The 17,602-nt window shown below is 38.5% G+C and overlaps 1 protein-coding gene across 3 annotated transcripts in view; it reads right to left on the reverse strand.

The window, feature by feature from the left end:
• Positions 1 to 17,602, reverse strand: part of LOC140537818 (phosphofurin acidic cluster sorting protein 2) — a 39,172-nt gene that overhangs the window by 11,037 nt on the left and 10,533 nt on the right. For 2 of the 3 annotated variants that reach the window (XM_072660078.1, XM_072660076.1), the window contains exons 2-8: positions 12,760 to 12,847; positions 8,997 to 9,086; positions 5,944 to 6,069; positions 4,242 to 4,404; positions 3,823 to 3,914; positions 3,564 to 3,647; positions 260 to 319 (exon numbers count right to left, since the gene is read on the reverse strand). In XM_072660078.1, coding sequence (XP_072516179.1) covers positions 260 to 319; positions 3,564 to 3,647; positions 3,823 to 3,914; positions 4,242 to 4,404; positions 5,944 to 6,069; positions 8,997 to 9,086; positions 12,760 to 12,847 — 703 coding nt within the window. The remainder of the gene's footprint in view (positions 1 to 259; positions 320 to 3,563; positions 3,648 to 3,822; positions 3,915 to 4,241; positions 4,405 to 5,943; positions 6,070 to 8,996; positions 9,087 to 12,759; positions 12,848 to 17,602) is intronic. The other variant, XM_072660077.1, reaches the window with a different exon arrangement.

The following is a 17,602-nucleotide window of genomic DNA, read 5'->3' on the forward strand; positions in this document are numbered from 1 at the left end:
TTGGAAATCTGATTCACTGGACAGTGCCCAATTACAACTGGTGACATTATTTAGGACATCATTAGGTCTGAGACAAATAAATATAACCGCATTTGCCAAGTCTAAGTCCAAATGTTTTCACAGGCTTGAAATTGATGATTTTTGTATTGTTATGAAAGACTTGCTGAAAAATGTGTTATGTGTCATTAGCAGAAGAAGATGCGTTTTTTATAATAATAATAAAAAAAAACTATTAGTAAAAAGAAAGTGTCTTACTCACCTCTTCTGAAACTTTGAACCTTTTCAGAAGGGCAACAAACTTCTGCTTGAAATTAGGTTGCTGGCGAAGAAAAAAAAAACACTTAAGTATAGTTTCAACTGAAAAAATAAATATAACATACAAAAAGAAGTTGAAAATAATGGTTATTAAACTAAATTTCACAAAAATCTGTTATCTTTTGTCACACAGAATATAAATTCGGGAGAAAAATATTTAAAAACTAAAAGACAAAAACTTAGGTCATACCAGTAAATGTCATGTTCATGGCCCCATTGACAAAAAAGTAAAAAAAGTTGAACACTCATAAGTACTTAAAAGAATGTGTACCTTCTTTTTGTATGGTGTATGTGAGTCTAAGAGATCGCAACCTATGTTGGTCATGCTTCAGATGACACAATGAACTTTCTGTTCCTGATACTCTATAGCTTAGCCTCAGAGGATTAAGTCAACACCTTCCACTGCCTTCTAGAGAGAAGGCACCAGGTAGTAAACGCAACACAGGGCACTAAGCTAGACCAAAAAAACTCATCTGGCAAGCTACGTATTCGCCCCCCCCTTGAACTTTAACCTTTTGCCACATTTCAGGCTTCAAACATAAAGATATGAAATTGAAATTTTTTGTGAAGAATCAGCAACAAGTGGGACACAATCGTGAAGTGGAAACAAAATTTATTGGATATTTTAAACTTTTTTTTAGAAAATAAAAAACTGAAAAGTGGGGCGTGCAATATTATTCGGCCCCTTTACTTTCAGTGCAGCAAACTCACTCCAGAAGTTCAGTCAGGATCTCTGAATGATCCAATGTTGACCTAAATGACTGATGATGATAAACAGAATCCACCTGTGTGTAATCAACTCTCCGTATAAATGCACCTGCTCTGCTCTGTGAAAGAGCAGAGAGCATCATGAAGACCAAGGAACACACCAGGCAGGTCCGAGATACTGTTGTGGAAAAGTTTAAAGCCGGATTTGGATACAAAAAGATTTCCCAAGCTTTTAACATCTCAAGGAGCACTGTGCAAGCGATCATATTGAAATGGAAGGAGTATCAGACCACTGCAAATCTACCAAGACCTGGCCGTCCCTCTAAACTTTCAGCTCAAACAAGGAGAAGATTGATCAGAGATGCAGCCAAGAGGCCCATGATCACTCTGCAGAACTGAACTGCAGAGATTTACAGCTGAGGTGGGAGACTCTGTCCATAGGACAACAATCAGTCGTACACTGCACAAATCTGGCCTTTATGGAAGAGTGGCAAGAAGAAAGCCATTTCTCAAAGATATCCATAAAAAGTCTCGTTTAAAGTTTGCCACAAGCCACCTGGGAGACACACCAAACACGTGGAAGAAGGTGCTCTGGTCAGATGAAACCAAAATCAAACTTTTTGGCCACAATGCAAAAAGTTATGTTTGGCGTAAAAGCAACACAGCTCATCACCCTGAACACACCATCCCCATTGTCAAACATGGTGGTGGCAGCATCATGGTTTGGGCCTGCTTTTCTTCAGCAGGGACAGGGAAGATGGTTAAAATTGATGGGAAGATGGATGGAGCCAAATACAGGACCATTCTGGAAGAAAACTTGTTGGAGTCTGCAAAAGACCTGAGACTGGGACAGAGATTTATCTTCCAACAAGACAATGATCCAAAACATAAAGCAAAATCTACATGGGAATGGTTCACAAATAAACGTATCCAGGTGTTAGAATGGCCAAGTCAAAGTCCAGACCTGAATCCAATCGAGAATCTGTGGAAAGAGCTGAAAAATGCTGTTCACAAATGCTCTCCATCCAACCTCACTGAGCTCAAGCTGTTTTTAGAAGGAAGAATGGGCAAAAATTTCAGTCTCTTGATGTGCAAAACTGATAGAGACATACCCCAAGTGACTTGCAGCTGTAATCGCAGCAAAAGTTATTGGATAAACAAAATTTATTGGATATTTTAAACTTTTTTTTAGAAAATAAAAAACTGAAAAGTGGGGCGTGCAATATTATTCGGCCCCTTTACTTTCAGTGCAGCAAACTCACTCCAGAAGTTCAGTCAGGATCTCTGAATGATCCAATGTTGACCTAAATGACTGATGATGATAAACAGAATCCACCTGTGTGTAATCAACTCTCCGTATAAATGCACCTGCTCTGCTCTGTGAAAGAGCAGAGAGCATCATGAAGACCAAGGAACACACCAGGCAGGTCCGAGATACTGTTGTGGAAAAGTTTAAAGCCGGATTTGGATACAAAAAGATTTCCCAAGCTTTTAACATCTCAAGGAGCACTGTGCAAGCGATCATATTGAAATGGAAGGAGTATCAGACCACTGCAAATCTACCAAGACCTGGCCGTCCCTCTAAACTTTCAGCTTAAACAAGGAGAAGATTGATCAGAGATGCAGCCAAGAGGCCCATGATCACTCTGCAGAACTGAACTGCAGAGATTTACAGCTGAGGTGGGAGACTCTGTCCATAGGACAACAATCAGTCGTACACTGCACAAATCTGGCCTTTATGGAAGAGTGGCAAGAAGAAAGCCATTTCTCAAAGATATCCATAAAAAGTCTCGTTTAAAGTTTGCCACAAGCCACCTGGGAGACACACCAAACACGTGGAAGAAGGTGCTCTGGTCAGATGAAACCAAAATCAAACTTTTTGGCCACAATGCAAAAAGTTATGTTTGGCGTAAAAGCAACACAGCTCATCACCCTGAACACACCATCCCCATTGTCAAACATGGTGGTGGCAGCATCATGGTTTGGGCCTGCTTTTCTTCAGCAGGGACAGGGAAGATGGTTAAAATTGATGGGAAGATGGATGGAGCCAAATACAGGACCATTCTGGAAGAAAACTTGTTGGAGTCTGCAAAAGACCTGAGACTGGGACAGAGATTTATCTTCCAACAAGACAATGATCCAAAACATAAAGCAAAATCTACATGGGAATGGTTCACAAATAAACGTATCCAGGTGTTAGAATGGCCAAGTCAAAGTCCAGACCTGAATCCAATCGAGAATCTGTGGAAAGAGCTGAAAAATGCTGTTCACAAATGCTCTCCATCCAACCTCACTGAGCTCAAGCTGTTTTTAGAAGGAAGAATGGGCAAAAATTTCAGTCTCTTGATGTGCAAAACTGATAGAGACATACCCCAAGTGACTTGCAGCTGTAATCGCAGCAAAAGGTGGCACTACAAAGTATTAACGCAAGGGGGCCGAATAATATTGCATGCCCCACTTCACGCCTGATGTAAAGATGCTAGCTGTATGAGTGGCGTGCCCCACATCTCCATTCTGGGGCCTATTCTCTTCCTACACACCCTTGTCATAGAAGTGGTCCGGATCATTTTCCTTCTTGATTTCTTTGACTTTCGTTGAACATCATCATCCTCATCATACAGGTCCTGCAAAAGATTTTGCATTAGTCAGCAATTTTGTATTTCATTACATACATTTGTGGATAAACAAAAAAGTGTTAAATTAAATTTAAAATTGGATTTGTTTTGGTTGTTTATGACTTGGCAGCCTTGACACTGTCCACTGAAATATTGCAGTGATGAACTAAGAAACAGCTCTAACCTGAGCCTGAACTGCATCATCACTTGCCTCCTGCTCTGACGAGTAACTATCGTCATCATCTTCAGAATAGTTATCCATATCTGGAGATCGGTCTGGGAAGGAAATAAATACAAAAAGTTCATCTTCACACCCTTTAACAAACACCCTTCTATGAAGTTTCAGTCAAAAATGCAAGACATCTTTCCGGTGCCTTAATGCACTCTTACCAGGTCTGGGGGTTTTAGTATTTTTCCTTACTTTGCTGTTCTAGGAATTAGCTTTCAGTCTCACTTTTAACTACAAGAGCAAAGTTCTAAACAAATGAAGCTTTCAAATAAACTGGTGCTAGTTTCAAGATTTCCTTTATTTTTCTTAAATACATTCCACAAATCAGATACAAGCACAGACATGTGCCAGTTTAGCTGTTTTAGTAAACTCACCAGAAGCTTTGGCTTTTGCTCCTGGCTGAACACTGCCGTCTTCAGGGTCAATGGGTTGACTGGACAACGAATACACGCTTAGTTCTGCTGCACGAACAGGGGCTTCCTTTACGTTGCTGTGGAGACCTAAGATTTGTCCTCCATCTGTTGGGTGCTGCATTACCTAGAGACACAGAAACGCATTTTGTATAAATTGCTGTATAAACACACACAAGCTTGAAATTATGCTGTACTAATAATTTATAAGTTAATAACCTTTACAAACATCTCATCCCATTTCACTTCTGTATCTTGTCACTTTTGGTTCACACTCCACTGCTCCTCTGATTTCTCAGGACTCAATTTTACTAAATGTTTGTGCTGCCACCAATAGATTTTCTGTGCACAAGATTACTCATAGCTGATTTATTTAAGTGTGCATAGAAATAACTTTGCACACATTGAGTTTAACATGCAAACCTGCTAATCTTACAAACTAACATAGACTAACAATAATATTATGATTATACTACTACTACTACTACTAATAATAATAATAATAATAATAAAAATACACTGCTCACAGACAAAAACAATTATTTGTTCTAACTCCAAGTGCCAGGTGTAACAATGTGCCATGGAAATTAGCAAAGGCACAACTCTATCAAATGACAAAAGGTTCTTTTGAAGTGTAATTGTTAGGTCGTAATATAAGAGTTAATCTTCCCACATTTCATCTAATTATCATCATCATTGTGTGGTAAATTTCATGCCTGCACAAAAACAAACATAACAGCACAATCTACTGGAGTGCAAGTTTGTTTGTTTGTTTTTTTCCTTCAGAAGTGTGCAAACAAAGAGTACCCCACCCCTGGTTTATTGAATTACAATCTCAATATACAGTATGTCATCAGTGTAAAGATATATGACATAAGAGGAATGACTAAAACTGATTGCTTCACAAATTTACAATTTCTATAATGGACCACCTGCTTAATTTACTAAGGCGTGTAGTTAATACTGACTGTGTCCAATTTTACAGCAGTGAAAAAACTACTGATTTTTTTCCGTAACAGCTAACTGAGCGATGTAATCTTGTGCATATAGGCAATAATTTAACAAACTTCTGTCTCCGTGTTTCTCTTTCTGATGTTACTTGATGACTTGTAAAATGTGAATTTATGAACGCAGTTAGCATAATGATAATTAGTGGTCATAATCTTTTGATTCTTATTGAATTAATTAGCCTCATAACTGCAGGCCAAAACTAATAAAACTTCAAACAGGGTCTTGGCTGATCAATAACATTTGACGCAGTGTAAATTTCCCTGAATGAGAGGTAAAGTTGGAAAAAAGGAGAAGCATTTAAAGATATTCATAATTAAATGGATCAATTAAAGTAATTCTAGCTAAATTTATTATTAATGATGTAATGCCACACTTCGTTTTATAATGAAGAAAAGTGATGAATGAAGGCAAGAGAGTTACATATGACAGGAATGTGCTAGAGTGGGTTGTTGATTGGTGCTGGTTGTTTGTGAACATTGGTGCTCAAAAAATAGAACTGCATTACATGGCAGAATTAATTGAATGCCCACTCTCACCAGCACACATTTTTGCACTGTGATGTTATGATGCATAAGTTACAGTTGTAAGCATAGAATGTTTTCAACAAATACTTACTTAGCACAAAGAAGGACTGGATATGTAGGTTAATTCTCACCTCCGCCATGTTGATGACACCCACAGCAAGGGTCTTGTAGCCCAGTATAGTCCGATTCTTATAGCGTTTCCTTCTCTGGAGCATAATCTGTAAGCGGTTAGCATCCCTCTTTAAAAAATGTGGATACTGAGGACAAAGGAAGAATAAGGAAGATGTAGATTAAAAGTGAAAAGTAAAAGAAAGAACAGAAATGTTACATTTCTTAAGTATGAAGCAATGAAGTGTCCCTGATACCACAAGAATTCTCTCAATCTTTCTCTCACTCTCTCTCTCTCACACACATACACCTGAAAACTGGGAAGCTTTAGGGGAAAATCATATCTAACCAAACATTATCAGTTCGTAAAGGTAAAAGATCAGACTTAATGTTAGACTTGGCTAATTCTTCCATTTTCCTGGTCCAGCAGCTAAAAGTCTTGGCGTCATAGTCGATTCAAATCTGTAATTTGAGCAACATTATAGCTAATATTACTAAAACAGCATTTCTACACTCTTAGGAACATTGCCGAACTAAGACAATCTCTACAGGATGCTGAAAAACTAGTACACACCTATTATTACTATAATAATTACTATAATGAGGGAGTTTTTCCTTGCTGCCGTCGCCGTTGGTTTGCTCACTAGGGGTCTTAGGATTTCTTATGCTGTTGATTTCTTGTCTTTTTACTAATTACTGATTGTGTAAAGCTGCTATACAAATAAATTTGATTTGATTTAAAGATGTCAGCTTTGGTTACATTGAAAAAATTCTAAAGCGATTGCCCTGTTAATTAAAGTAAGCATGAACCATGCCTTTTAAACAGGTGAGAACCAAACAAGTAGACTGAGGTGAATTTTGGAGCGGTCTGTTTGAAATATAAACACAATACGAACTAGAGTGGTCATGAGAGCCGCTACTATAGTACCAAGTCCATACCAAAATATCCCCCCCAAAAAAGTATGCAATACTAATTTCTCTGGAACTGATGGGGGCAGCATTATGAGCCTACAAGAATTTGGGGAGGAGGAAAAATTTAACCATAAAATTATGTAAAATGGTGTAGAGAGTGAAGTTGGATGTTTAGGGATTAGTATGAACATGGGGTCACAACATTTGCACCATTTGGACTGTTTGGACTGAAGAAAAGGAAACAGACACCCAGATTTGTCCACAGAATTCAAGGTGAGCTAATTGCATTCAGAGAGGCAATCATTAGCTTGCTTAGGCTAACGCTGCAATTGTTTTGTTTTAAATACTTGAATGCTACATGCCACTGTTTGTGGAATATCAATATTTTGTCTTATTATTTATTACAACTATGCTATTTGCATCTTTGTCCATATTTCAAGTGGCTAGGCAGTGAAATATGCTTTGCCACCATAAAGCTGATTTCTTTGAATTATTTTGGCACAATGAGTGTTCCCTTTATTTTTTTGAGCAGTGTATAACAAAACAACAAATAACAGATCCTAGATCTGAATGAATGAACTATTCTCATTGAATACTTTGTTCTGTACAAAGTTGAATGTGCGGACAACAAAATCACACAAAAATCATCAATGGAAATCAAATTTATTAACCAATGGAGTCACACACAAAATTAAAGTGGAAAAACACACTACAGGCTAATCCAACTTTGATGTAATGTCCTTAAAACAAGTCAAAATGAGGCTCAGTATTGTGTGTGCCTCCATGTGCCTGTATGACCTCTCTACAACGCCTGGGCATGCTCCTGATGAGGTGGCAGATGGTCTCCTGAGGGATCTCCTCCCAGACCTGGACTAAAGCATCCGCCAACTCCTGGACAGTCTGTGGTGCAACGTGATGTTGGTGAATGGAGCGAGACATGATGTCCCAGATGTGCTCAAACGGATTCAGGTCTGGGGAACGGGCGGGCCAGTCCATAGCTTCAATGCCTTCATCTTGCAGGAACTGCTGACACACTCCAGTCACATGAGGTCTATCATTGTCCTGCATTAGGAGGAACCCAGGGCCAACCGCACCAGCATATGGTCTCATAAAGGGTCTGAGGATCTCCTCTCTGTACCTAATGGCAGTCAGGCTACCTCTGGCGAGCACATGGAGGGCTGTGCGGCCCTCAAAAGAAATGCCACCCCACACCATTACTGACCCACTGACAAACATGCTCTGGCAGCGCTCCTCCTGTTCCTCCTTGCACAAAGGCGGAGGTAGCGGTCCTGCTGCTGAGTTGTTGCCCTGGCCTGTCTCCTGGTAGCGCCTCCAGCCTCTGGACACTACGCTGACAGACACAGCAAACCTTCTTGCCACAGCTCGCATTGATGTGCCATCCTGGATAAGTTGCACTACCTGAGCCACTTGTGTGGGTTGTAGAGTCCATCTCATGCTACCACGAGTGTGAAAGCACCAGCAACATTCAAAAGTGATCAAAACATCAGCCAGAAAGCATAGGTACTGAGAAGTGGTCCTTTATTGAGTGTGTCTTGCTAATTGCCAATAATTTCCACCTGTTGTCTATTTCATTTGCACAACAGCATGTGAAATTGATTGTCAATCAGTGTTGCTTCCTAAGTGGACAATTTGATTTCACAGAAGTTTGATTTACTTGTAGTTATATTGTGTTGTTTAAGTGTTTCCTTTATTTTTTTGAGCAGTGTAGTTATGTCTTTTTTTATTATTAGTGTTTTTTAAGAAATAACACTAAAGATTGTGATATCCATAATATGAATCATAGGCAGCTAAAGGAACCAAACACAGGATGTCACAAGATTGTTGTGCTGTCTTGCAGTTAGAGATGTGCAAGGGCACAGGGTCACTCCTGCTCACAAAATCTAGTATCAAGTCTGCTTGCCTGCTACACCAATGCCAGATTCCATGCAGACATGCCCACCATTCTGTGCTTCTGTTTGATGCTGTAGTTTAGCGGTCTGAATTACCTTGGTCAAACCACATACTACCACATTACACACTGTTTCAGAACACATTGTTGTTCGGACCAAGGTCACCAAAGCACAAGCATAAACACTCTAAATACCTTGATTACATTAAGAAAAAGTATGAATTCTGCATTTAATTGAGCTTGGATGGTTTCTACCTGCAAAGAGAAGGTGAGCTCTAAGTCTGTCTCCATCAGGCCACTGGGAGGGAGAACATACTCGTTGGATCTTAATATCCGTTTGGAGCCCTGAACACAAAAATATAGGTGTTAAACATAGCATACTTAGTGGAAGCTTTTAAAGTCATTTGTCATTTTCTAATAAATACACTAATACACTGATATTAACTGGAGGATTTTGTCATTCAAAACATGAAAACAGAAAACAATAAACAAGTACTGTTTAAAGGTAAAGGTAAAGGTAAAGGTGCACATATTTGTCACTGTACAGTGTGGACTGTACAGCGAAATGTGTCCTCCGCATTTAACCCATCTGGTAGTGAACACACTCACACACACACGTTAGGGGCAGTGAGTACACACACACACCCCGAGCGGTGGGCAGCCAACTCCAGCGCCCGGGGAGCAGAGAGGGTAAAGGGCCTTGCTCAAGGGCCCAACAGTGGCAGCTTGCCGAGCCCGGGAATCGAACCCACAACCCTGTTATCGATATCCCGGCGCTCTAACCGCTGAGCCACCACTGTTTACATTATGCTGCAGATTTAAAGACTGATTTACTGCATCAAAGTTTTTCCAAGCTGTAAATATAGAAAATTACTGAACGTTCCCCAGTCAATCTACTGAACGATTACTTCCTACACCCTTCTACGCAAAGCTATCAAAAAGCTTTAGCATTTTTCTGTGCACCCAGTGTCGTAAAGGGACCTGATGGCAGTGTGTCAGCATGCAAGTATGGTAAAAATACGTGTTTACAAATCCATAGCAGACTTGAATGCAAACACGACAATGCACAAACAATAGGATATTCCTAAAATAAAATTTGGTATGGGGATTAAAATTGGGCCAATATAACCATGATCCGAAATAGCAAAAGAGTTTACCCTTAAGCTGCAAACAAAAGGTTTCACATGTATTTATTTATTATTTATAAAAACTAATATTAGTAAGAATTTAAATTATGTTTCAGCAAGTTCAATTTTATATAGGATTAGACAAATTACTTGATTTGACAACTATCTGAATGGTTTAAATGATCTGATGGTGCATGTCTTGTATTCTGGAAGAACATAAGTTTTAGGCAATGCTGGGCTACTGTGCCAACTTTACTAAAATGTAACCCTCTTACTGTTTGGAAATCAGAAAGAAAAAATAAATAAATAATAAGATAAGACCAGAATTTCCATAATAGTGTGTCGTTTAAGACTAAAAAATATGTTGATTTCCCAAACCAATAAAACGAAATATCGTAAAACAAACTTAATAATTAATTAAGACAAACACGTACTAATTCAGATAAAGAGAGTGGGTTCACTCTCCACAATACACACTGATGCTTTCATTTGTGTTATCTTTGTTGCTGCTTGAAAACACAATGAATCAACCCAGTCTTCATTAAATGCTAAAGAATTCTGGAGGAAAGTTCTATAGACAAATTAGACAAAGTCTTTGTCTTTAGTCTTTGTCTCATTTGTCTGGTATCAACAATAACTAGAGGTGTGTTTAGAGGAGTAAAGGTGAGGCATTAAACCTCAAGAACACTGTACCCACTCCTAAGTGTTGTGGTGGTGGAATGGGGCTCTTCTGCTGGAACTGGTACAATGCAGTCTTTTAATAAACACTGTTCTATAATAATGGACAAAGTGGCACCTTTTAAGGCCAGGTCTAAGTCTATCCACAACACTGCCCTATGGATGATGCAGGAGGTCTGTTACTGGAGGCAGAAGTGTTGCAGGGCTGAGAGATTATGGAAAGCTACTGGGTTGAAAGTGCACTGCCTACATCTTAATGAGCTTTGTTCTTCTTTCAATGTTTTAGTAAAGGAAGCCAGGTCCACTTATATTGCCAATTTAATTTTATCTTTAAAGAGAAAGATTTTATTTGATACGATAAATAATATATTTGCTCCACCTATCACAACATTGCCATGTTTTTTGGGTTGAGAATTATAAATACCAGATCTGATAGCCATTACCTTATCACTGAAGAAAGATACAATTCTTCAGTGATAAGGTAATGGCTATCAGATCTGGTATTCAACATGTGCATTCAATATTGGTCCCCAACATTCTTTTGCAGTTTTGGATTTCGTTCAAACCATTAGTTTAGATGGTCTGATGGAAGTGATTAAGAAAATAAAACCATCCATTTACCCTTTAGATGTCATACCACCTTCAGTATTTTTAAAAGTATTAAAAGATATAGGTCCTGAAGTATTAGCTCTTATTTCTTCACTATCTACAGGTTGTGTTCCATTTTAAGCAAGGTCAGCAAATATTGAAAAAAACAACCTGGATCCTGAAGTTCAAGAATTACAGCCCAATATCTGAACTCCCATTTATGTCAAAGATTTTAGAGAATGTGGTAGCTTATTAACTTAATGCTGCTTAGGAGAAGTATGATATATATGATACGTTTTAGTCTGGTTTTCGCAAACGTCACTCTACTCTAGAGCATTGCATGGTCAGGCTTTCATGTAAAAATCTGATCTACTTCATCCATACATATCAGCGTCTTCTCTTAGGTCAAGTAACTTAAATCTGCTGTCTGTTCATCGTTCACGATTGAAGACTCGTGGGGAGGTTGTTGCCTTTAAATTATGGAATAAGCTACCAAAGTTCAGTCTTTAAAAAAAACAATTAAAGACTCATCTTTTTGAGCAGGCGTTTGGATAATGCATCAGATTCACTGTCTTGCATTTTATGGTCTTATAATGTGTTTTATGATTTGATGCTATGTCTGTCCATTTTAGATTGTGTAGTATGAGCTATTTTGTAAAGCAATGTGTGACTCTTGTCTGTGAGAAGTGCTATCTAAAGTTCATATGTAAAAACATATTTTGTTTATTTTGACTCCTTGTGCCCTAGAACAATGGTATTAGGTAACTTAATTCCATAAGGGTTTGAACTAAACTTTGCAGGCTTGGGCTCTCAGGTGCTGCAGAATAATGTAACACTATAAGACTGTCCAGATCAGCTCATTCAACAGACTTAAATAGACTTGCTCCCTTAATTAAGACCTTAGGGATTTAACTTCCGATCCTAAATAAGCTTAGAGGCTAAGAGCGAGTATGTTTAGATGGGGCAACTCAGCACTCCTACCTGATGATATATGAAAACATGGAGTAACCTTTCATAAAATTCTTGCTACATTTGAACTTCTGAACTACCAAACAACTAACTCCTGGTTTTTGACTTAAAGTATGAATTATCCTGAGCATGGCATTCAAGTTTGTTTGGGTGAGATGTCGGTGTGTGTGCACACAGGCACCCGCATTCATTTTACTACATTAGTTTACATTAGTTACATTACTGCATTTTTTAAATGCTTTCAAGTAAACATATCCATAATATTAGCCCTAATCTTTACCATAACTATACTAACCCAAATCTCACTCCATACTTACAGCTAACCCTAACCTCAGTAACCTACATCTAAACATAACCCTAAACTTGCAGTATCCAAGTTAATATTTTACTTACAGAGTTTGGTCAAAGGACCTGTAAAAAATATTCTGTGTTATATATAGTGTTCTGAAGTAAACCTCTGTGAATCCCACCACGCATTATTTGAGTCACCCCTAGATCCCACCCTTTTTATCTTTCATTTCACAGTTCTCACTGCACAAGCTGTCACCTTGGCAACAGCTCACAGTTATCACTGTGCTTTGTGCGAAGGGGTCTAAGCTGCACAAAAAAAACACCCAGAAATAAACCGATAACAGAAACACACTGACACGTTATACCTGAATCTTGACAGCGATGACCACAGAGTTAAGATCCCGGTCCAGTTCCTTCAAAACAATGAGTTTTTTCAATGTGAGGCTGCACAGCCTAGACAGGAAGAATAGGGGAAAGGGGGAAAAGTAGCAAAAAAAAGAAAGCTTAAAACGATGCTATTATATGATTATGAAACAAGATTTTAATAGTTTTCATTCTGTTTCTTAGTCGTGAACATGCAAAACCAGAAACAGGATAGTCAAACTGTATTATTATCATCATCATCATCTGTTTTTATTTTTTTCATCCCTTTTGTTTTCTTTCTTTGCCGATATGTACTACTTATATTATTACCTCATTATTATATGAAACTCTAGTATTTAATGTTACTGAATTGTAGAGAATAGAAGTGAAAGGTATTGACAGATATAAATACAATGCAGATACTGTGGCCTGTTACCTCAAATGAGTTTGGCACCCCTGCCTTACACTAAGCTGCAAACCTAAACTCACTGAACCCTTACAAGAGATACCCAAACACAGACACACACCTCAACAATCAAAAGGAAATGCTAGGAAAGAAGCTATATTCATACACACACACACACACACACACACACACACACACACACAGAAGCACAGATACAGAACAAAGAGAAAAGATTGTGCTAAGTCAGCACTAAGCACAGCCACCTGACTGAAACTATTCAGTACCGGCCTCTGCGAGAGGCCCAGTAATGGCAGAAGAGGGTTGAAAGGACTGCATGCTGCTTGCCAGGCAGCATGGGAGGGGAAAACAAACAAACAAAAACACCGCAACGTTCACACTCTTCAGATCCACTGTCGTACTTACATAAGACTCTGCTAACTTCAAGTCAAGAGAAATCATCAATGCTGCCAGAAAAAGTATCGTAGTTAGGATTGAGACTTCCCAGGCTACACATGTGTTAGATGCAAAACTAAATAACAGACTTGCACTACTAAATGCTTTTTGGGCATTGCTATATGGATATGATTACATTCAGCGACAAGAGACTTATTGAGGATGTTGGATGATCACGTCCCCACCTCATCCCTAAAGAACTGAATGGAGCTCCATCATTCCAGAGAACGAAGTTTCATTGCTCCACAGCTCAATGTTGGGGGCTTTATACCCCTCTAGCCCTTGCCTGGCATTAGGTGTGCCAAAATTTTTATGTTTATCTGCTCCAGAAACTCCTAGTCTACATTGTATACTTTCAAACAAAGTGTAACAACATGTGAAAGTAAAGTGTTATTAAAACAATTACTTTCTTTGATAAATAATTTCAAGTATACAGTTTGTATTTCTTGGGGGTGTACTGTGGAAACAGGTACTGACAAAAAGCAAACATTTAAGGATGCACAACCTGCAGCAGATGACCTCTGACAGTCACCCACGTTTAGCCTATTTGCTCTATAAAATCACTTATAGCTCACCCACCTTCTTTCTCTTCCCCTTACCACACACATTTCTCACACACAAACAACAGGACTTAACTGCTAACAACGCCTCCGCTAGACTGCCTAATTAGCCTGACTGAAGAAACAGGTGGACTGCTTTCTCAGATCCATTTCAGAATGGTGGAAACAGTAAAAAAGAGAGAGAGGACCACTAAGGAAGAAAGAGAGACAGAGAGATTAATAAATAAAATCAGTGCATCAAGCACAGTTAGTGGGGAAGAGCACATGGCAAAAAAAGAAGAAAAAAAAACATCATCTCAGCTTACAGAGCAGAAACCATTTTATAGCAGTGGGAATGTACAAGCCGGATGGTCACGACGTGATTTGAATCTCAATGAAAAGATGTGGGCAAGGCCTTCAAAACATGTTCCAAAGGGAACAATCCAATTTACCTTGAAACATGGATTGAGAGCACAGATTAAATCACGAGAAGAGACAGCTGTCACACTTTAACAACCAAGCTGACATTTGCTGCAATCAAATCTTGCTGGATGTAACAGCATATTCAGTTTTTCATTATTCAATCTTCTATTCTTATAAGCACAAAGCAGAGGTTCCTACTCATGTAAAGTACTGGAAGTGCAATGTGCAGCATAGCCTCAAATAAAGATTTCCAACAGAAACAATACAGTTAACCGAATAAGTTATTACTGGCTGCTGGCTATCAATAAGAATGCCTGATGGAATATGTACAATAAATCCACATTGATTTTCATATTATACGAATGCAGGGCAGATCAAAAATGCTGTGGTGATCTTAATGCCCCTCATTAACCACATCACCACAACAGAAGTATGTGGCAGTCAACTGATCTCTCCTTGTTTCATGAGTATGATGTTTAAACACCCAGGTGTCACTAGAGATGTATGGATGGGGAGTCCTTCAAGAAATCATTCTTGAACAGGCATCCTTCAAAAATAAATAAAGCCCTTAAAAAGTTTAGAAAACGTTCAGAGTAGCACAGGTATTACGTTGCTGATACCTTACGTGCTGATATGTTGCTAACCTTGCTGGAAAAAAAAAGCCTTGTCAGATCAAGCTGGTTGACATTATGTTAATGGCATTTAGCTGACACTTTTCTCCAGAGCATGGTTACTTGCATTACAGAGGTGGGCCAACATAGTGTTAGGAGTCTTGGACAAAGACTTTTATTGGTTTAAAAAAAAGAATGGCTATCCAGACCAGGAATCGAACCCCAGTCTCCCACGTGGTGTCATAGTTCACTAGCAGGTAGTGATGTTATTTGTTGTGTCATACCAACCACTGTCCAGTGGCTTACCTCTCAACCAGCATAGGGTATGTATTTATTTAAGTTTCATGGTTTATCTGGTCTACAAACATGAACAACCTGAGCAAGCTTGACCATGCTGGTCAACAACACAACCACACTGGTTTACAAGCACAATGAGCCTGACCATGCTGGCCCACCACAATGTTCAGCTTGACCAAACTACCCAAACAGTTTGACAACCTTGACGAGCAGCTTGGTTGAGCTGGTCATACTGATAGACCAGCTCAACCAAGTCCATCAAAATCAAATGCAACATACACCATGCTGGGCAACAGCATGTTTTCCCAACTTTTCAACCACCTTGAAAATCAAAAACCAGCTTAGACTATTCAAAACCAGTAACCATTCAAACACATACCTTGTATTCTTAAAAAATTCTTTTGCAAGACAAAGTTCAACATTTGGAGCAGATACATTAAAGTATTCCGAAGCTACACTATAACACCTAGCAGGACCCCTTTGTCACTAGGAGCATTTCCACTAAGTGTCCACTAGGCTTCCCCAAAGTGTCCATAACATCCCCAAAGGAAGACGAAAGTGTGCAAGATTGTTTTGGTCCTTTGTAATAGTCAAGTCAAGTCAATTTTATTTGTATAGTGCTTTTTACAACTGTTGTCACAAAACAACAAAAAGAAAACAAAAGAAATAACATGAAGACATGAAAAATCTAAGACGCCCAGTGAGCAAGTCAACGGTGATAGTAGCAAGGAAAAACTCCCTCAGAGCTGGAGAAAGAAACCTTGGCAGTAACCAAGACTCACAAGGGGGGCCCATCCTCCTCTGGTCAGAACTATTTAAACATTATTGATAAAAGTTACCAAACCACCTATACTGTTGTACTGCTTTGATCATAATCATAATATAAAAATCATGGTGTAGTAGAACTTGACATAGTCATTTCAATGCCGGTAAGAGTAATGAGAGAAATGATAGTAAATAGTGGTAATATTAATAGTGGCAGATAGTTAAGAGTCCAGAGAACAGACAGATGTAAGTCAATTCTTTCAAGATAATGATTACCTTATTCAAAATGTAAAAATGTACCCAAAACCTCTCCAACACCATACTGTTCCGGGTTATGATGGAAATGAAAGCATAAGAAGAAGTGATCATATATCTGTAAATGTTCTTATTTGCTTGATGTTCAACAGTGCCATACAGTTGCTTTGATGAAAAGTAAAATTCAATGTAAGAAATCTTACAGTTATCTTATATCCTAAGCATATTTTGAAATGCTATTTAAGTTATTGGGGTAGGCATGCTGCATGTGTAAACCATTATGGAAAGATAGGGTGAATTCAGTATGATATTCCTTAAGAATGATTGCAGGTGGATGACTACAAATTGGTTGTTGATTTGTCGGACTGTATGTTAAAAATATTCAACACTATCAAACATTTGACTTTAGATAGCCAGAACAAGGTGGAACAGAAAATTCAAACAAGCTCAAAAAAAACTTTATCCTTGGGAAAGGGAGAAAAAGATAAACATCTGCTCCAGAATAGGAACTTTTAAACATTTAAATGGTTAATAATGGTTAATTGAATATGTAGACATTATTGCTCTACTGAGTAATGCCATTTTTAAAAAATAATGTACTTTTATTAATAGGGACTATTATATAAAAAAATATATAATCCTGCCTCCTAAACTTGGTCCAGTGAAACTCCCGTCAAGTTAAAGGTAAAGCTGCTGAACAATAATAGTTGGCGTTATACTGGTTCATTTGGTATTTCCTTTAAAAGTCATCTTAATGTGTGCCTTTCTTAGTTTCCATAATACAGGGATGCAACAAAAATTTTAGGACATCTTTAGAACATTTTATGACATCCTCAGACCTCAGCATCAGTACTCAGACAACAGAACGGCCTTATTCCTTATACTAAACTTTCTCTGGAAATGCACACAGTGTGAACAGAGTTTTAGTTTTTAGACCAAACGCCCTCAGACAAAGGTATCAGAACAAAATGAAAATGAAACAAACAAACAAACAAACAAACAAACAAAAACACTGCCTTTGAAAAAACTGTATCAGACCAAACATCATGCAAAAACACAACTGCGTCACCCAGCAGTATGGGCACAACTGATTCCT

Source organism: Salminus brasiliensis, chromosome 17 (assembly GCF_030463535.1).
Source record: "Salminus brasiliensis chromosome 17, fSalBra1.hap2, whole genome shotgun sequence".
Classification (NCBI taxonomy): Eukaryota; Metazoa; Chordata; class Actinopteri; order Characiformes; family Bryconidae; genus Salminus; species Salminus brasiliensis.